General features: G+C 35.9%; 2 protein-coding genes across 2 annotated transcripts in view; both read left to right on the top strand.

Annotated features, from left to right (window-relative positions):
* LOC132558539 (protein SCAI-like) overlaps positions 1-10,668 on the top strand; it is a 32,088-nt gene extending 21,420 nt beyond the window's left edge. Inside the window, exons 4-16 of the mRNA XM_060223116.1 lie at positions 1,234-1,338; positions 2,005-2,101; positions 2,642-2,740; positions 2,848-3,003; positions 3,738-3,878; positions 4,492-4,672; positions 4,917-5,154; positions 5,366-6,004; positions 7,124-7,205; positions 7,603-7,675; positions 8,738-8,908; positions 9,185-9,285; positions 10,513-10,668. Of these exons, the coding sequence (XP_060079099.1) occupies positions 1,234-1,338; positions 2,005-2,101; positions 2,642-2,740; positions 2,848-3,003; positions 3,738-3,878; positions 4,492-4,672; positions 4,917-5,154; positions 5,366-6,004; positions 7,124-7,205; positions 7,603-7,675; positions 8,738-8,908; positions 9,185-9,285; positions 10,513-10,668 (2,239 nt within the window). The remainder of the gene's footprint in view (positions 1-1,233; positions 1,339-2,004; positions 2,102-2,641; positions 2,741-2,847; positions 3,004-3,737; positions 3,879-4,491; positions 4,673-4,916; positions 5,155-5,365; positions 6,005-7,123; positions 7,206-7,602; positions 7,676-8,737; positions 8,909-9,184; positions 9,286-10,512) is intronic.
* Positions 10,669-10,962: 294 nt separating this feature from the next.
* LOC132558538 (uncharacterized) lies at positions 10,963-12,724 on the top strand. Its single transcript, XM_060223114.1, has 2 exons — positions 10,963-11,000; positions 12,016-12,724. Exons 1-2 carry the CDS (start codon positions 10,963-10,965, stop codon positions 12,722-12,724), a joined length of 747 nt encoding a protein of 248 aa, XP_060079097.1.
* Positions 12,725-19,214: the final 6,490 nt, after the last annotated feature.

Raw genomic sequence — 19,214 nt, 5'->3', positions numbered from 1 at the left:
GCTGTAGGTATACAATGATACCTATATTGTTATAGCTATACAATGATACCTATATTGTTATAGCTGTAGGTATACAATGATACCTATATTGTTATAGCTGTAGGTATACAATGATACCTATATTGTTATAGCTGTAGGTATACAATGATACCTATATTGTTATAGCTGTAGGTATACAATGATACCTATATTGTTATAGCTGTAGGTATACAATGATACCTATATTGTTATAGCTGTAGGTATACAATGATACCTATATTGTTATAGCTGTAGGTATACAATGATACCTATATTGTTATAGCTGTAGGTATACAATGATACCTATATTGTTATAGCTGTAGGTATACAATGATACCTATATTGTTATAGCTGTAGGTATACAATGATACCTATATTGTTATAGCTGTAGGTATACAATGATACCTATATTGTTATAGCTGTAGGTATACAATGATACCTATATTGTTATAGCTGTAGGTATACAATGATACCTATATTGTTATAGCTGTAGGTATACAATGATACCTATATTGTTATAGCTGTAGGTATACAATGATACCTATATTGTTATAGCTGTAGGTATACAATGATACCTATATTGTTATAGCTGTAGGTATACAATGATACCTATATTGTTATAGCTGTAGGTATACAATGATACCTATATTGTTATAGCTGTAGGTATACAATGATACCTATATTGTTATAGCTGTAGGTATACAATGATACCTATATTGTTATAGCTGTAGGTATACAATGATACCTATATTGTTATAGCTGTAGGTATACAATGATACCTATATTGTTATAGCTGTAGGTATACAATGATACCTATATTGTTATAGCTGTAGGTATACAATGATACCTATATTGTTATAGCTGTAGGTATACAATGATACCTATATTGTTATAGCTGTAGGTATACAATGATACCTATATTGTTATAGCTGTAGGTATACAATGATACCTGTATTGTTATAGCTGTAGGTATACAATGATACCTGTATTGTTATAGCTGTAGGTATACAATGATACCTATATTGTTGTAGCTATAGGTATACAATGATACCTATATTGTTATAGCTGTAGGTATACAATGATACCTATATTGTTATAGCTGTAGGTATACAATGATACCTATATTGTTGTAGGTATAGGTATACAATGATACCTATATTGTTATAGCTATAAGTATACAATGGAACATGTTTAATCATGTAATATATTTTCCAGTTTGCGGACCAGTGAGACCAACTACCTGAATGAGTCGTTCAGCTTTTACTCGGCCATCCGTATGCGTGTCTACTACTCTAAGGCTAACAAGGAGGAGAGGTATGGGTGGGTTTGTAGGTTTTGTCACAATGTTTCACTTCTGTATCTTGTCTCTGCTGTATCTCATCTGTCCTGTATTATCTGTCCTGTGTCACATCTGTCCTGTATATTATCTGTCCGGTATCTCATCTATCCTGTGTTACATCTGTCTTGTATCTTGTCTGTCCTGCATCCCATCTCAGGGTTTACATCTGTCTCTTATTTATAGATCAATATTTCTCTGACCTTTGAACCTAATTTCTTCAACAATTTGCAGGCTGTGTTGCAATGTTTTTTTTATGTGTGACAGCTGTTTTGGTAATAACATGATCAAAGCTCAACTGATGTGGATCTAGATCCATTGACAGAAAACATGGCCAGAATGTGTATGTCTGCACAATGAAATTTATAGGCAAAGTATAAGTGCTGTGTTTTGGATTCATTCTGTCATTTTGCCATAATTTTTTTTCACTCCTCTCCCGGAATTATGCCCTGGAATTATCAAGAACTTCAGATTCATTAAATATTTAAAACATTTTCTTTTATTTGGGTTTTAGCTGGATGACACCTCTTAATTGAAATTTGAAATGTAGTTGTATTAAAAGATGCTTGTCAAGTTTTCTTTTGGTCATCATATTGTTTTGAGAGGCCCAATGACGTTCTTGGATGCTATAAGATCTTTCTGGTTTGCAGGCCTGACCTGATGGTGAAGAAACTGAGGTACTACGCACGTTTCATTGTAGTCTGTCTCCTGCTGAAGAAGATGAAGCTTGTACGAGATCTTGTTCGGGTATGGAATTAAACTTGTCTATAGATATACTTATTTTAACAGACATTCTTGGTCCATACAGATTTGAAACTTTGTTGTTTAAAGGTCAAGGTCATAGATATACAGCATCCAGGTACAAAAATGGAATATCAAAAATTAAATTGAGTCATGTTCTTTAACATTGATTTTATGTGTTAACTAGTCATTTTTTTCTCATTGAGAAATATTCTTTTTCTTAGTGTGATATGAAGCTGGACATGTTTGATGCTCATTAATTTACCTGTTGCCTCTGTTGTTGTATACCTTGTTCATAATTGAGAATGTGACATTACTTACTTGGATTGACCAAGGTTTACATGGCGGGTGTTGTTGATGAAGCAGAAGATGCTTTCTCTTCCGGAACACGTGGTATTCTCCGTGTACTTTTTCAGGAGTTTCCGTGTAAATATTTCTATATTTTGCACTAGTTTTATGGAATTTGAGTTGAATTATGTTGCCATGTTGGTATTTTCTTGATGTCTTCTGGTAATACTGATATTTTGATGGTATCTTGTTTTACAGGAATTGTCTAAACAAATAGATGACTACACATCCACATATGAACCCGAGGACAAAGGCGAGTGGAGACAGGTGTTAGACGAGATCAAGGCCTTTATAGAGGTGAGAACAGGGTTATTTGGTGAAAATACAGGAATGTGTTGTATTTACAAGCAGATAACATCATCAGTGTGGTTCTTGGTTATGATATTGGATTTTGTTTATTACAGGCTGACAACATCATCAGTGTGGTTGATATAGACTCCTCCTCCATCGTACTGTCACACAGACTCACCCCGATGAACAACACACCTCTTGATCCAAAGGGTACACCTGTATACCTGTCACTTCAGGAGATACTGATTGTAGGAAACTCATCTGAGCAGGTAAATACTGATTGTAGGAGACTTGTCAGAGCAGGTATATACAGACTGTAGGAGACTCGTCAGAGCAGGTAAATACTGATTGTAGGAGACTCGTCAGAGCAGGTAAATACTGATTGTAGGAAACTTGTCAGAGCAGGTAAATACTGACTATAGGAGACTCGTCAGAGCAGGTAAATACTGATTGTAGGAGACTCGTCAGAGCAGGTAAATACTGACTATAGGAGATTCGTCAGAGCAGGTAAATACTGTTTGTAGGAGACTCGTCAGAGCAGGTAAATACTGATTGTAGGAGACTCGTCAGAGCAGGTAAATACTGATTGTAGGAGACTCGTCAGAGCAGGTAAATACTGTTTGTAGGAGACTTGTCAGAGCAGGTAAATACTGATTGTAGGAAACTCGTCAGAGCAGGTAAAACTGATTGTAGGAAACTCGTTACAGCAGGTAAATACTGATTGTAGGAAACTTGTCAGTGCAGGTAAATACTAACTATAGGAGACTCGTCAGAGTAAGTAAATACCGTTTGTAGGAAACTCGTCAGTACAGATAAATACTGATTGCAGGAAACTTGTAAGAGGGAAAATTTTTACTTAACACAAAAATTACAAAACAAATGCTCGTTTAACTACCATCACTTGTGTACAGAAAGTGTGAGAATTGTGTGAATGGATGTTATGTAACATCTGTTATCTGTACATTACAGGAAACTACAATTGAGCCATTTTTGTTTGCTACAGGTGAAGTTCAGTGAGTTAACATTGGACATGTTCCGCATGCTACAGACCCTTGAGCGAGAACCACAAGAGGATTTGTCCAATCAAATCTACGACGCTTCCCCAGCACCAGGCAAACCGCCTTTTGTACGTCCACACACCTATGTAAATATGTCTTCTCCTGTTAATTCACATGTAGATAGTTGTTATTTATCACAGATTTATTTATCCATTCACAGATAAAAGTCAATACCAGTGTAATTTGTAGATGTTCAATACAATCACTTATGACACAAGAACATTGGGTCTTTATGCCGTATAAACCATAGATAAAACAGTTATAGTACAGTGTAACCCAATGTTTGTTCTTAACCGGAGTTTTACTTTGAAGGTATTTTACCAGTAAGCCTAGTCTCTCCAGAGATAATTTTGAATACGGTTGTAGAACTTCACAACATCAGTACACTGACGTGCTTATATCATTTATTAATGGATAAAAGAAGATCCCTCTCTCCCTAGGTACTGAAGATTTTTTATGAGATTCATCATGGTACCCCACATTGTACTTTAACATGTACTTGTGAAGGGATGAGAGAAAATGTAATCACTTGTTTTAAGTGTTCGTTTAAACTTAAGGCGAAGGAAATAAATCTTAATATGTAAAGCAGTTAGATTTGATATACATGACATTAATACTTAATATGGTGACAGGAACTATCGAAGACAGAATCTTTGATATTTAGTTAGATATGATACATGATGATGTTATTGTTTTCAGGAGAATGGTGACAGGAACAATAGACGAGAGAACCCCCACAAGTACCTGTTGTACAAACCCACGTTTAGCCAGCTCAACACATTTCTTGCCTCAGGATTCAAGGAGCTCCCACCTAATGGTGCCATGCTGTTGTACATATCAGCTGATGGTTGTCTTGGCAATGCCAAACGTAATGACGATGGTATGTTGTCACATATATATATGTATATGTTTGTGATGGCATCAATATTTCATACTGTATATATCTATATTCAATACAAAAGTGTTGGTTTGTAGATAGAGATTTGTAAATGTAAATATAGTGGTGTTGTATTTAGAGTTAAATATGTGTTCATCTCTAGAAATGCCATTGCTTGTAGACAAAGTTTTGTGTTCATCTCTAGAAATGCCATTGCTTGTAGTCAAAGTTTTGTGTTCATCTTCAGAAATGCCATTGTTTGTAGAAATGCCATTGCTTGTAGTCAAAGTTTTGTGTTCATCTTCAGAAATGCCATTGTTTGTAGACAAAGTTTTGTGTTCATCTTCAGAAATGCCATTGTTTGTAGACAAAGTTTTGTGTTCATCTTCAGAAATGCCATTGTTTGTAGACAAAGTTTTGTGTTCATCTTCAGAAATGCCATTGTTTGTAGACAAAGTTTTGTGTTCATCTTCAGAAATGCCATTGTTTGTAGACAAAGTTTTGTGTTCATCCTAAAAATGCCATTGTTTGTAGACAAAGTTTTGTAGACAAAGTTTTGTGTTCATCCTAAAAATGCCATTGTTTGTAGACAAAGTTTTGTGTTCATCTTCAGAAATGCCATTGTTTGTAGACAAAGTTTTGTGTTCATCCTAAAAATGCCATTGTTTGTAGACAAAGTTTTGTGTTCATCTTCAGAAATGCCATTGTTTGTAGACAAAGTTTTGTGTTCATCCTAAAAATGCCATTGTTTGTAGACAAAGTTTTGTGTTCATCTTCAGAAATGCCATTGTTTGTAGACAAAGTTTTGTGTTCATCTTCAGAAATGCCATTGTTTGTAGACAAAGCTTTGTGTTCATCTTCAGAAATGCCATTGTTTGTAGACAAAGTTTTGTGTTCATCTTCAGAAATGCCATTGTTTGTAGACAAAGTTTTGTGTTCATCTTCAGAAATGCCATTGTTTGTAGACAAAGTTTTGTGTTCATCTTCAGAAATGCCATTGTTTGTAGACAAAGCTTTGTGTTCATCTTCAGAAATGCCATTGTTTGTAGACAAAGTTTTGTGTTCATCTTCAGAAATGCCATTGTTTGTAGACAAAGTTTTGTGTTCATCTTCAGAAATGCCATTGTTTGTAGACAAAGTTTTGTGTTCATCTTCAGAAATGCCATTGTTTGTAGACAAAGTTTTGTGTTCATCTTCAGAAATGCCATTGTTTGTAGACAAAGTATTGTGTTCATCTTCAGAAATGCCATTGTTTGTAGACAAAGTTTTGTGTTCATCTTCAGAAATGCCATTGTTTGTAGACAAAGTTTTGTGTTCATCTTCAGAAATGCCATTGTTTGTATGTTCATCTTCAGAAATGCCATTGAGACAAAGTTTTGTGTTCATCTTCAGAAATGCCATTGTTTGTAGACAAAGTTTTGTGTTCATATACAGCTTTATAGTGTCCAGGAATAGAGATGTAGTCATATACAGCTTTATAGTGTCCAGGAATAGAGATGTGTTTTATAGTCATATACAGCTTTATAGTGTCCAGGAGTATACAGCTTTATAATGTCCAGGAATAGAGATGTGTTTTATAGTCATATACAGCTTTATAGTGTCCAGGAATAGAGATGCATTGGTGAGTCATATACAGCTTTATAGTGTCCAGGAATAGAGATGTATTGGTGAGTCATATACAGCTTTATAGTGTCCAGGAATAGAGATGTATTGGTGAGTCATATACAGCTTTATAGTGTCCAGGAATAGAGATGTATTTATACAGCTTTATAGTCATATACAGCTTTATAGTGTCCAGGAATAGAGATGTGTTTTATAGTCATATACAGCTTTATAGTGTCCAGGAGTAGAGATGTGTTTTGTAGGCATATACAGCTTTATAATGTCCAGGAATAGAGATGTGTTTTATAGTCATATACAGCTTTATAGTGTCCAGGAATAGAGATGTATTGGTGAGTCATATACAGCTTTATAGTGTCCAGGAGTAGAGATGTGTTTTGTAGTCATATACAGCTTTATAGTGTCCAGGAATAGAGATGTATTGGTGAGTCATATACAGCTTTATTGTGTCCAGGAATAGAGATGTATTGGTGAGTCATATACAGCTTTATAGTGTGCAGGAATAGAGATGTATTGGTGAGTCATATACAGCTTTATAGTGTCCAGGAATAGAGATGTGTTTCGTAGGCATATACAGCTTTATAGTGTCCAGGAATAGAGATGTATTGGTGAGTCATATACAGCTTTATAGTGTCCAGGAATAGAGATGTATTGGTGAGTCATATACAGCTTTATAGTGTCCAGGAATAGAGATGTGTTTTGTAGTCATATACAGCTTTATAGTGTCCAGGAATAGAGATGTGTTTTGTAGTCCAACATCAACAACTAGAGATGTATTATGTTACTTCTATCATAAACCAATGTTTCTGTTATAACTTGTTTTATCTGTTATAGTCTACACCCAGGAGATGTGTACCCCTACTGTCGTAAACCAATGTTTCTCATCATAGATAGTGATAACAGCTCGGCATTCCAGGTAAGTCTTGTCACCACCATATGATGACTAGCTGTAGTATTTAAATTTTATGATGATATTTTATCATCACAGGAGAAGTATGTGTAAATCAAGGACAATAATATCTAAGGTTAGGAGAGTTTTATATCTTGATCACAGAACTTTGTACATAGGATATACCATTGTGCTTGATTTAGAGGTCAAATATGGAATATATTTCATATTAAAAGCGTAAGTTTATTCTTTTTTTATATCATATGGTAAACCCTGCGTAATATAATTATTTTGTGTGACTTTTTTAATACAAACTTCTATTCTAGTTATATAATCATGTTTACAAAACAAAAAGTTAAAGTTGTGAAAAATTGTTGAAAAATTGTCAAAAGAAAAACCTAATGAGATATTCTTTCTGTTCCAGAATTTCCCCAATTTGTTTGGGCAGCCTGTGGTATGTCTGCTGTCTCAGGAACAGGTCCCAACTACAATGCAGGGTAGGTCCTACAGATGATTTTAAAAGGAATTTCAGTGGTAGTCTTTGGTATATATCACACACATCTACAGATGTTCTTATAGAAAAATTTCAGTGGTAGTTTGTGGTATATATCTCACACATCTACAGATGTTCTTATAGAGAAATTTCAGTGGTAGTCTGTGGTATATATCACACACATCTACAGACGTTCTTATAGAGAAATTTCAGTGGTAGTTTGTGGTATATATCGCACACATCTACAGATGTTCTTATAGAGAAATTTCAGTGGTAGTCTGTGGTATATATCACACACATCTACAGATGTTCTTATAGAGAAATTTCAGTGGTAGTCTGTGGTATTTATCTCACACATCTACAGATGTTCTTATAGAGGAATTTCAGTGGTAATCTGTGGTATATATCTCACACATCTACAGATGTTCTTATAGAGAAATTTCAGTGGTAGTCTGTGGTATATATCTCACACATCTACATATATTCTGATAGAGGAATTTCAGTGGTAGTCTGAGGTATATATCTCACACATCTACAGATATTCTTATAGAGAAATTTCAGTGGTAGTCTGTGGTATATATCTCACACATCTACAGATATTCTGGTAGAGGAATTTCAGTGGTAGTCTGTGGTATATATCTCACACATCTACAGATATTCTTATAGAGGAATTTCAGTGGTAGTAACTCAGACATATAACAATAAAATCTCACAGATATGTGACATCAGTAATCTCAGCTACAACTTCATGCAATCTCTTGGACAAAATTCATCACATATTGTCACAAACACCTTTATCACACAACTTACAGATACTTCCATCTATATCAAATGATCGTGTAATGTTTCTGATTCCTTTCTGGAGATTTCATTAGAATATCTTATAGACAACTTCAGGATATAATATCTTTGACAACGTCTTTAGAGATGCTTACAAATTGTGTCAGATATTGTCACTGACAGGCGAAAATGCAGCTAAGACTGTGTTCATGCAGGTGTTGTCGCCAACAAATCTTATCAAGATCAATTCCGGTATAAACCTGATCACAATATTTTTTTATTGCAGACCATCAGAAGGGCAACCTGTTCACACTGTTTCTGCACTCACCACTGATGGCCTTCTGTTACGTGTGTAATATAAATGACATTCCCATCACCAAGTGGGAGAAGTGTCAAGGTCAAATCGACAAGTTCATGTCTGAAGCATCAAAACTCTTTCTTAGATCCAGGTCACTCGGTAAGTGAAGCTTTAATGTGACTGTGATTATGTATTTTGTCATATCTCTGAGACTTGGTCTTTGAAAGTGGTAAATGTTTTTATGATATCTGATTTAATATGGGCTTATACCAAAACATGACGGCATCCTATGAAGTATAGACACTTTTGTGATGAAGTAAGGTAATAGTTTAATGGAGTTTTTGTCCAACTGAGAACAGTTTGACCTTATGACAAGATGTATTGTTGTTCTGTAGAAATTGAGTCGGAGGTTTAACGCTATGATTTGTATTTCAGATCACTCGTACCTACAGTTTATAGGAGATGACTTCCTGCGATTGTTAATGTTCCGGTTTGTGTTCTGTTATATAGTCCTCATACTTCACAGAGGATTCAAGGTGAATATTTACAACATTATACTAATGTTATATAGTCCTCATACTTCACAGAGGGTTCAAGGTGAATATTTACAACAATATCCTAACGTTATATAGTCCTCATACTTCACAGAGGATTCAAGGTGAATATTTACAACATTATCCTAATGTTATATTGTCCTCTTACTCCATCATGGATTAAGTGAGTGTATTTATAACATCATAATCAATTTTATGGTAGAGGAATTTTGAGGTAGAGGAATTTTGATGTAGAGGAATTTTGAGGTAGGTCTTTTCATTTTAACTTAACATTTTGAATGTACATTTTTCAGATACATGTATTCTAAACTGATCCCCAATGAAAGTCACTTCCTCATTTTGAATACATGTATACAGTTTTATTCTTGTATTTTTATAATTAGATTTCCACATACAAAACTAGGCCAACACATCCCAGTCTGCCTGTTTCCCCTACCTCTTGTTTTTATTTCTGAAGTCTCAATTAAAAACCTGGGATACCCTCAAAATGGCACTCTCTGCCTTTTGCTTACAAGTGTCTACCCCCTGGATACCAATACCTTGTTACTGTCAACCTCTCTGGATACACACAATGGCTCTTCCAACACCCTGGATACCAGTGTCTACCCCCTGGATACCCTTACCCTGTTACTCCCTATCCCTCTGTACACACTGGCACCCCCAACACTCTTGATACCAGTGTCTACCCCTTGGATACCCTTACTCTGTTACTCTCTACCCCTCTGGATACTCTCACATTGGCACTCCCAACACACTGGATGCCAGTGTCTACCCCTCTGTATGCCCTCACATTGGCACTCCCCACACACTGGATTCAAGTGGATACCCAGACTGTGGCACTCTCCACCCCGTGGATCCTCACACTTTGGCACTCTCCATTCCTAGAGCACCACACTGGCACTCTCCCTCTTCCATGACACCAGCACTCTGGTATTCTCCACCCCAGGTTAACCACACCGTATCACTCTTCACACCAGTGTACCCACACGCTGGGATTCTCCACACAGAGTACCCACACCCCAGCACTCTCCTCCTACACACCCCAGCACTCTCCTCCTACACACCCCAGCACTCTCCTCCTACCACCCACAATTTGACTGAGGATTTGATTCGGAGTTTGCTGTAGATTGACAATTTTTCTATATGACAAACATTTTCCCTGATATTACACTTATACACTAACCTACATCCTACTTTGTTGTTTACCAGGGTCCTAGCTACTTCCCGATGTCTCACCCACCCCTGCCTACAGAGGAGATTCTAGAACATCCTAATCTGTACAAGGTCGTTCTGGACTTAGCTACCATCCTCAACTCACGCATGCAGTTTGCAGAACCAGGCGAGGGAGATATACATGCGACGTAGGCAACACAGCTCCTAGGGGAACTAATTTTATTATTTTCAATTCATTATACAAATTTGAATGCTCACCTGATTATTCTGTGTAAATATCTACTATAGGGGACAGCGAGGATACTAGAGACATTCCTAGCCATGAAATGGTTATTCAGTCATTCCCGAGTGTTCCATATTGCCCATTAGCCTAATATCTGCTTAACAGCATACCGGAGTGTCAACCAACATCTCTGATTTAAACTGTGTTTACCAGAGTTAAATGGACTAGTACACAACTGGGTTATTTTATCAAATTAGATCAACATGCTGGATAAATCCCATAACCCATCCTTACTGGACTTGTGCTGCCAGACAAGTTTACTAACTTTGTGTTTCAGTTGAAGACCAAAGGACTATGTTGTGTGTGGTTTGGCTGTATGTTAACTATCCACACACAAACTGATGATGACATCATTATTACACCAACATTTTATGATGACATCATCAGAAAATGTATATACTACTTTCCCTTCTCAATCATTTATTTTATGAAAATACAATTATTAATATGTATCTTCTTTCCACAAATTTGCCATTGACTTACATGTTCATTCAATAGTCAGTTTAATTAATAAGATGTTTCAACTTGGCATTTTTATTCTGCTATTTCAATATTTGATATGATATTTTTAACTGGTACACAAACAGTTTATAAGGTTGCCTGCTGTTTAATGTACAATTCCCCCAAATACCACTCCACATTCAATCCACTTACTGCTATGCTACCACCACATCAGATTCCATAAACTACATTGTACCATTCCACCATTCATTGTACCAACTAAAACACTAATGTCTACTAGCACCATTCTTCCAACTATCACTATGGCAACAACAATGTCACAAACTAGCATTCCAATAATTTCTCCAGCTACTGTTTGATCAACTGTCACTACCAACTACCTCTCCACAAACTACTGAATATGAATGAGTATATGTTTCATTCTATTTGACAACAATTGCAAAACAAACTATTTCAACATTTATTGGTAAGTGTTGTTTGCCTGGATGTTTGCATGTCTTACTGTTAGAGTAAACTGGAGTACCCAGGAAATCACCCTCAGACGTCTGAGGAAACGATGAGTTTGTTACCACTGCTCCACCAGATCGCGCACAAACTACACCACCTACAACCACTCAGCTACCATTCCACTATTTATTCAACAAACTGCCACTCCTCAAATTACACCACCAGCTATCACTCCACAGATTACACCACCAACTACCACTCCTCAAATTACACCACCAACTACCATTCCACAGATTACACCACCAGCTTCTACTTCACAGATTACACCACCAACTACCACTCCACAGATTACACCACCATCTACCAGCAGCTACCACTCCACAGATTACACCACTAGCTACCACTCCACAGATTACACCACCAACTACTATTCCACAGATTACACCACCAGCTTCTACTTCACAGATTACACCACCAGCTACCACTCCACAGATTACACCACCAACTACCACTCCACAGATTACACCACCATCTACCACTCCACAGATTACACCACCAACTACCACTCCACAGATTACACCACCATCTACCACTCCACAGATTACACCACCAGCTACCACTCCACAGATTACGCCACCAGCTACCACTCCACAGATTACACCACTAGCTACCACTCCACAGATTACACCACCAACTACTATTCCACAGATTACACCACCAGCTTCTACTTCACAGATTACACCACCAACTACCACTCCACAGATTACACCACCAACTACCACTCTACAGATTACACCACTAGCTACCACTCCACAGATTACACCACCAGCTCCCACTCCACAGATTACACCACCATCTACCACTCCACAGATTACACCACCATCTACCACTCCACAGATTACACCACCAGCTTCCACTCCACAGATTACACCACCAGCTCCCACTCCACAGATTACACCAGTCCAACAGTCACACAGCAAATTGAATACAATAGTTAACACTTCAGCACCACTGGGAAACCACAACCATGTGTCATACTTTACAGATAAACAATAGATTAGTTACTGACTCCAATGTACCTACCTTAATACATGTGTGAGCCAGAAGGAAATCCTGTTGATAATAACTGTATGTGATACTTCTAACTGTGTTTGCTGTATTGTTTACTCTTTGCGACATTCTTGTTTTGGTCACATGTTTGGGTTGTCGTACTGAATGACGTCTGTGTGATATCGTCCAGATGATACGACGTCCGTGTGTAGTGTTTTGCTAACGATGCGACGTCCGTGCACAAAATGAAGCCAGGCGATCTGGTACCTACAGCTTACCCTCACACATTTGATCGTTTAATAATTACTCCATTATTTTTGTGGGGTAATCACAGCCTCAGAATATTTGAGACATATTTATCTGTGTAATTGATGAGTGATAAGCTTTCAGTATTGGTGTGTTTGTAGAGCACTTTCCTTGCCTACGTGTTACAACAGCTTGTTATATTTTATCACACCTGGCTGATTTTATCACAGCTAGTTAAGTGAATATCCTGTTTTTGTGATTTTCATATTCATTAGAGTACTTTAGTTTATGAATGTAGGTAGATAGAAGGACGTATTGTCAGAGTCATTGACTCATTTCCATTAGTCCTTATTAAGGTACTCCAACCGAAGGGATGATGGAGATGTAGTACGCTGTGTTACACAGGATTTTACATAGATACAAGTCTTTGTCATAGAATAAACCATTTCATGTTACAATATCAAAAAAAATTCTCTGTTAGGCCTCATTAATTTCAAAGAAGGAATTAGAGTCAATGAAGAGTGTATGTTTTTGTATGTTTATTGTATGATATTGTACATTGTATATTACTGGAGGTGATAAATAGACATGTACATTGTATAATATTGAAAGTGATAAATTGTAAAATATTGTACATGCACATTGTATGATACTAGAGGTTGGTAATTATACAATATTGTACATTGTATGATACTAGAGGTTGGTAATTATACAATATTGTACATTGTATGATACTAGAGGTTGGTAATTATACAATATTGTACATTGTCTGATACTGGAGGGGATAAATTGTACAATATTGTACATTGTATGATACTGGAGGGGATAAATTGTACAATATTGTACATTGTATGATACTAGAGGTTGGTAATTATACAATATTGTACATTGTCTGATACTAGAGGTTGGTAATTATACAATATTGTACATTGTATGATACTAGAGGTTGGTAATTATACAATATTGTACATTGTCTGATACTGGAGGGGATAAATTATACAATATTGTACATTGTATGATACTAGAGGTTGGTAATTATACAATATTGTACATTGTCTGATACTGGAGGGGATAAATTGTACAATATTGTACATTGTATGATACTAGAGGTTGGTAATTATACAATATTGTACATTGTATGATACTAGAGGTTGGTAATTATACAATATTGTACATTGTATGTTACTGGAGGGGATAAATTGTACAATATTGAAATTCGGCTGTTATACATTATTGTACGTTGTATGGTAATGGAGATTAGTAATTATACATTATTGTACATTATACTTTACATTATCAGTCTGTGGAAGAAAAACTGTATAGTTTACACTGTCAGTCTGTGGATGAAAGACTGTAGAGTTAACACTGTCAGTTTGTGGATGAAAGACTGTAGAGTTAACACTGTCAGTCTGTGGATGAAAGACTGTAGAGTTAACACTGTCAGTCTGTGGATGAAAGACTGTAGAGTTAACACTGTCAGTCTGTGGATGAAAGACTGTAGAGTTAACACTGTCAGTCTGTGAATGAATGACTGTAGAGTTAACATGTTCAGTCTGTGGATGAAAGACTGTAGAGTTAACACTGTCAGTCTGTGGATGAAAGACTGTTGAGTTAACACTGTCAGTCTGTGAATGAATGACTGTAGAGTTAACATGTTCAGTCTGTGGATGAAAGAACTGTAGAGTTAACACTGTCAGTCTGTGGATGAAAGACTGTAGAGTTAACACTGTCAGTTTGTGGATGAAAGACTGTAGAGTTAACATGTTCAGTCTGTGGATGAAAGAACTGTAGAGTTAACACTGTTAGTCTGTGAATGAAAGACTGTAGAGTTAACACTGTCAGTCTGTGGATGAAAGACTGTTGAGTTAACACTGTCAGTCTGTGAATGAATGACTGTAGAGTTAACATGTTCAGTCTGTGGATGAAAGACTGTAGAGTTAACACTGTCACTTTGTGGATGAAAGACTGTAGTGTTTACACTGTCAGTCTGTGGATGAAAGACTGTAGAGTTAACACTGTCAGTCTGTGGATGAAAGACTGTAGAGTTAGCATGTTCAGTCTGTGGATGAAAGACTGTAGTGTTTACACTGTCAGTCTGTGGATGAAAGACTGTAGAGTTAACACTGTCAGTCTGTGGATGAAAGACTGTAGAGTTAACACTGTCAGTCTGTGAATGAATGACTGTAGAGTTAACATGTTCAGTCTGTGGATGAAAGACTGTAGTGTTTACACTGTCAGTCTGTGGATGAAAGACTGTAGAGTTAACACTGTCAGTCTGTGGATGAAAGACTGTAGAGTTAACATGTTCAGTCTGTGGATGAAAGACTGTAGAGTTAACACTGTCAGTCTGTGGATGAAAGACTGTAGAGTTAACATGTTCAGTCTGTGGATGAAAGACTGTAGAGTTAACACTGTCAGTCTGTGGATGAAAGACTGTAGAGTTAACACTGTCAGTCTGTGGATGAAAGACTGTAGAGTTAACATGTTCAGTTGTACAGAGTTAACACTGTCAGGCTGTGAAAGACTGTAGAGTTAACACTGTCAGTCTGTGGATGAAAGACTATCTATAGTACTGATAGTACAGCTGTACTATCTTACTCTCTCAACAAATTCTTGGATTGAGCACTTGATAAATATGTTAGATAGTTCTGCACCTGCAATTGAGTTTACAGTTTGATGTTTTTTCTTGGGAGTTATGTCCCTTCTATAGTATAAAGATATTTCTAGCATAATGCTGCTTACTCTCACAACCAAAAGTAGGTTAGCTCACAAAAATCACAATAATTTGAAATATCAAGTGATTGTATTACATTTATTGTACTGGAAGTGTTCAATATTGATAGGGTTGATTTTTCGGTTAAAATTTTTAGTTATATTAACAAGAACTTCAGTGTCAGGAAATCTGATGAAAAACAATACATATGTTGTAATGAATTTTGTGCATTTCATCCTGATGTCCATTTCAATTTATATTTCCACCGATCAGGATTTCTCATTATGATAAATGTACCCCGGTACTTAATTTTTTTGAACTATCAAACTTTAATGCTTAGTCACTATTCGGCAAATTAGTGCATCAGGTGCATCAGCAGCATAAAGTAACTGCATTGAGCTCAATCATATGTTAGCACAAACTTTAATGTGAAAAGTGCTAAAGTAAGATATTCTCTTAAATATGTACATGTATAGCTGGTTTTACCCAATCAAACAGTGATCTACAATGTATGTGTTTACTTAGCAGTGAAAGGCAGTGTATGAGTGTCTGTGCACTGATTTGCAGTGATAACACCTGACTGAAATCAAGAAATCATGTTCTCGAACTTTGTACATATATACAGTCAGGAGTACAGATGTTGATTTCCAGTAAACGGTGCCTGAGCAAAACATTATATTAAAACTGACGTGTTTGGACCTACGTAATATGAGAAGCTATTTTGATCCTATGTAGCTCCTGTTTGGGCCTATATATTACCAATATTTCTTGGTTTTGAACATATGTATTATATCTGTACCAGTGTAACCTTGATATTGGGATGCTACAAAGATTAATTCAGCATTTTTAGCTCAGCTTGCTTAAAGGGCCAAGTGGGCTATAGAGATACCACAGTTTCCAGGATCCATCCTTTCTCCTTTGTTTGTCAACGTTTTGTATAAATCACAACTGGTAATACACTACTGGGCAGATTTAACTACATTTAGTATGAAGTATCCTTGGGGGAAGGGGGAACCCATTTTGTATAAACAATAGGTTGAGGGCCTCTCTGGGCCGGAGTGGCAGGGACCAAATGGGAAAATCCATCAATTTCTTAAAGAATCTATTTTGTTCTTCAGAAATTGCAGGATATTTTCCAAATTTGGTCTGAAGCATGCTTTTGTGAAGGAAAATCAGTTTTGTATATCCTTGGTGACAATAACTCAGTTTTGTACATTCAGTGCATCCAACCCATTTTGTAAGGAGGGGCCCATTATCAGGCTATAGATACAAGTGTTTTATATATGTTTCCTGTAGTTTAAATTCATCAGTTTCAGCAAACTAAACTAGGTGAGTGATACAGGCCCTATGGACCTCTTGTCAGCTTGCTGAAAATATGTTTTTATGCCAGAGTATGTGATCAAACCCACCGTTTTTTAATCGAACATTAATTTCGCTGAACATACTAGGAATGAAAAAAAAGATGTTGCGAAAATCGTATCAACAGAAAGTAGTGTGCGTCAAATTACAGCTCCACATTCGAAACTTTATCATAATACATTGCTGTTTCAAAAAACTTAATCATTCTCAGCTTTCACTATAACCTTATCAAGTATTACCTATTAACATTTTTTTTTATGAGAAATTATCACAAATCGGGATACGATGACTAAACACTTGACCTGTTGTATCACTACACAATATACAAAACACCCACTAGAGAAAAGACTGAACGTGTTTACAAACGGCTATATATAAAAAATTTCCCATTTTTCATGCAGTTAAAGGTCCTTTAGTGGTCCAAACAATATTACACACTACCTGCTGTCCTGTTACATGTAAATTAGTTAGGTATCATGAAAAATCCTTCCGTATTGTCATCCGTCAAAATAGATGTCTCCTTGCACATCGTGTTCAATTAAATCGAAAATTTATTAGGCATATGCTCTTATATTTGTGGGTTTTTTTGTTTTTTGTTTTTTCATAACAACAAGGTTTGCATGTATTGTCACTGTTTATTCGTGAGAAGTAAGTTCATTTGTGTACATAGTCGCGCCCGAGATCGGATACTAGGTAGTCTATATCACATAGAATATCAACGTTTTTTCTCACAAGTTTAAAAGATCATACATAGTCCATATAATATGTTGAGTAATGAGCATAATGTTAATTCTGTGTTAGAAAATAAGGAAGTTGTAAAATAAAATTAATGGCTCCGGAAATAGATCTACCAAAGTCTAGGCTAATATTATAAATCAAAATATGTTAACGGAATTGATAAGTGAAATTTAATCTTGAAATCATTGTACTAATGCCATTATGTATATTAACATATCATATAAACCGCTCATCACCGTTCATTGTAACATTAAATTAAAGATGCCCATCGGAGGCTCTCCTGTCACAAATCATGGAAGGTCTGATATAAGTAGAATTTACATTGATTTGTTTGTTGAAGTATTTACAAACATACACATTGAAATTTTATACATATTTATTACATGTATACTCAAAACCATTGATACAGATTCTTTGTAATGTGTCTCTGGGAATCAAGGCATTTTGATCCTCAATATTTCGACATCGGGGATCCTCAATATTTCGACATCATAATTATTCATTAGAGGCCATAATTATTCATTGGACCTCATAATTATTCATTGGACCTCATAATTATTCATTAGAGGCCATAATTATTCATTGGACCTCATAATTATTCATTGGACCTCATAATTATTCAATATTGACTTGTGTATCTATTCATAATAGTGTAGCTCACAAAGTTATTTTATTAGTGTAGTTGTTTTAAATCTATGTTATCAATAGATCAGATATTCAAAATAAATAGCACTTAATATATATATATCTATATATAGATAGTCAAAATTATTCTGACATTCTGTCAACTTTTATATTAATTGGTCTGGAAAGACTGACACTGTATATAAAAGTTGATCAAACCTATAGTGGTATTATTGATAGAGCATGACTTGGACAGATAAACCAACTGCAGTAAAAGAAATAAAATCTAATTGAATTATGGACCTGGCCATTCTCTCTTGATGGTATCAGGTTATGATATTATCTTTTTTCTTTGTAGTTTCCAAAGTTCATAAACTGTTACTACTTGTAGCTCCTATAAAGCAATTCCTCGCTACTGATAGACAGGGGTATGTTGTTTTGGCCCTTTAGAAGTGTAAGATCATATCAGTTTTTCTTTATGTTAATCAGTATTTATACAACAATGACATTTCATCTTCTACATATTTTGTAATCGAGTTTGAAAAAACTGACTACTTTTGGAGGTAAAATATTCCAAATTAGTGACAATTAATTCTTAAAACAATTCTTCTGCCGCAAACAGAAGTCATAAGATGTAAACTATATTCTACCAGAACAACAAAAATTGTAGAACAGTCCCCTATCTACCATTCCTCTAGGGTTGTCAACAGTATGTGATTTTCCTGAATAATGGCTATTTTTAAACTTCTTTTCCTGAAATGGTCCCGACCAATTTTTATTATTTTTGAGTTGGTCTGAAATCCAATATGTCCCTCA

The sequence above is a fragment of the Ylistrum balloti genome, unplaced genomic scaffold (assembly GCF_031769215.1).
Source record: "Ylistrum balloti isolate Yb309-2 unplaced genomic scaffold, AGI_CSIRO_Ybal_v1 Utg370794, whole genome shotgun sequence".
NCBI classification, from domain to species: Eukaryota; Metazoa; Mollusca; class Bivalvia; order Pectinida; family Pectinidae; genus Ylistrum; species Ylistrum balloti.
Note: the sequence above shows the minus strand (reverse complement) of the source record. Positions and strands in the feature narration are given on the sequence as shown.

What these genes read in the sequence shown, in the direction of transcription:
- LOC132558538 (XM_060223114.1), top strand. Translation starts at nt 10,963, where the DNA reads ATGCTGGATAAATCCCATAACCCATCCTTACTGGACTT. An exon ending in AACCCATCCTTACTGGACTT is followed by an intron (nt 11,001 to 12,015) that starts GTGCTGCCAGAC and finishes ACCACTCCACAG; the next exon opens with ATTACACCACCATCTACCAG.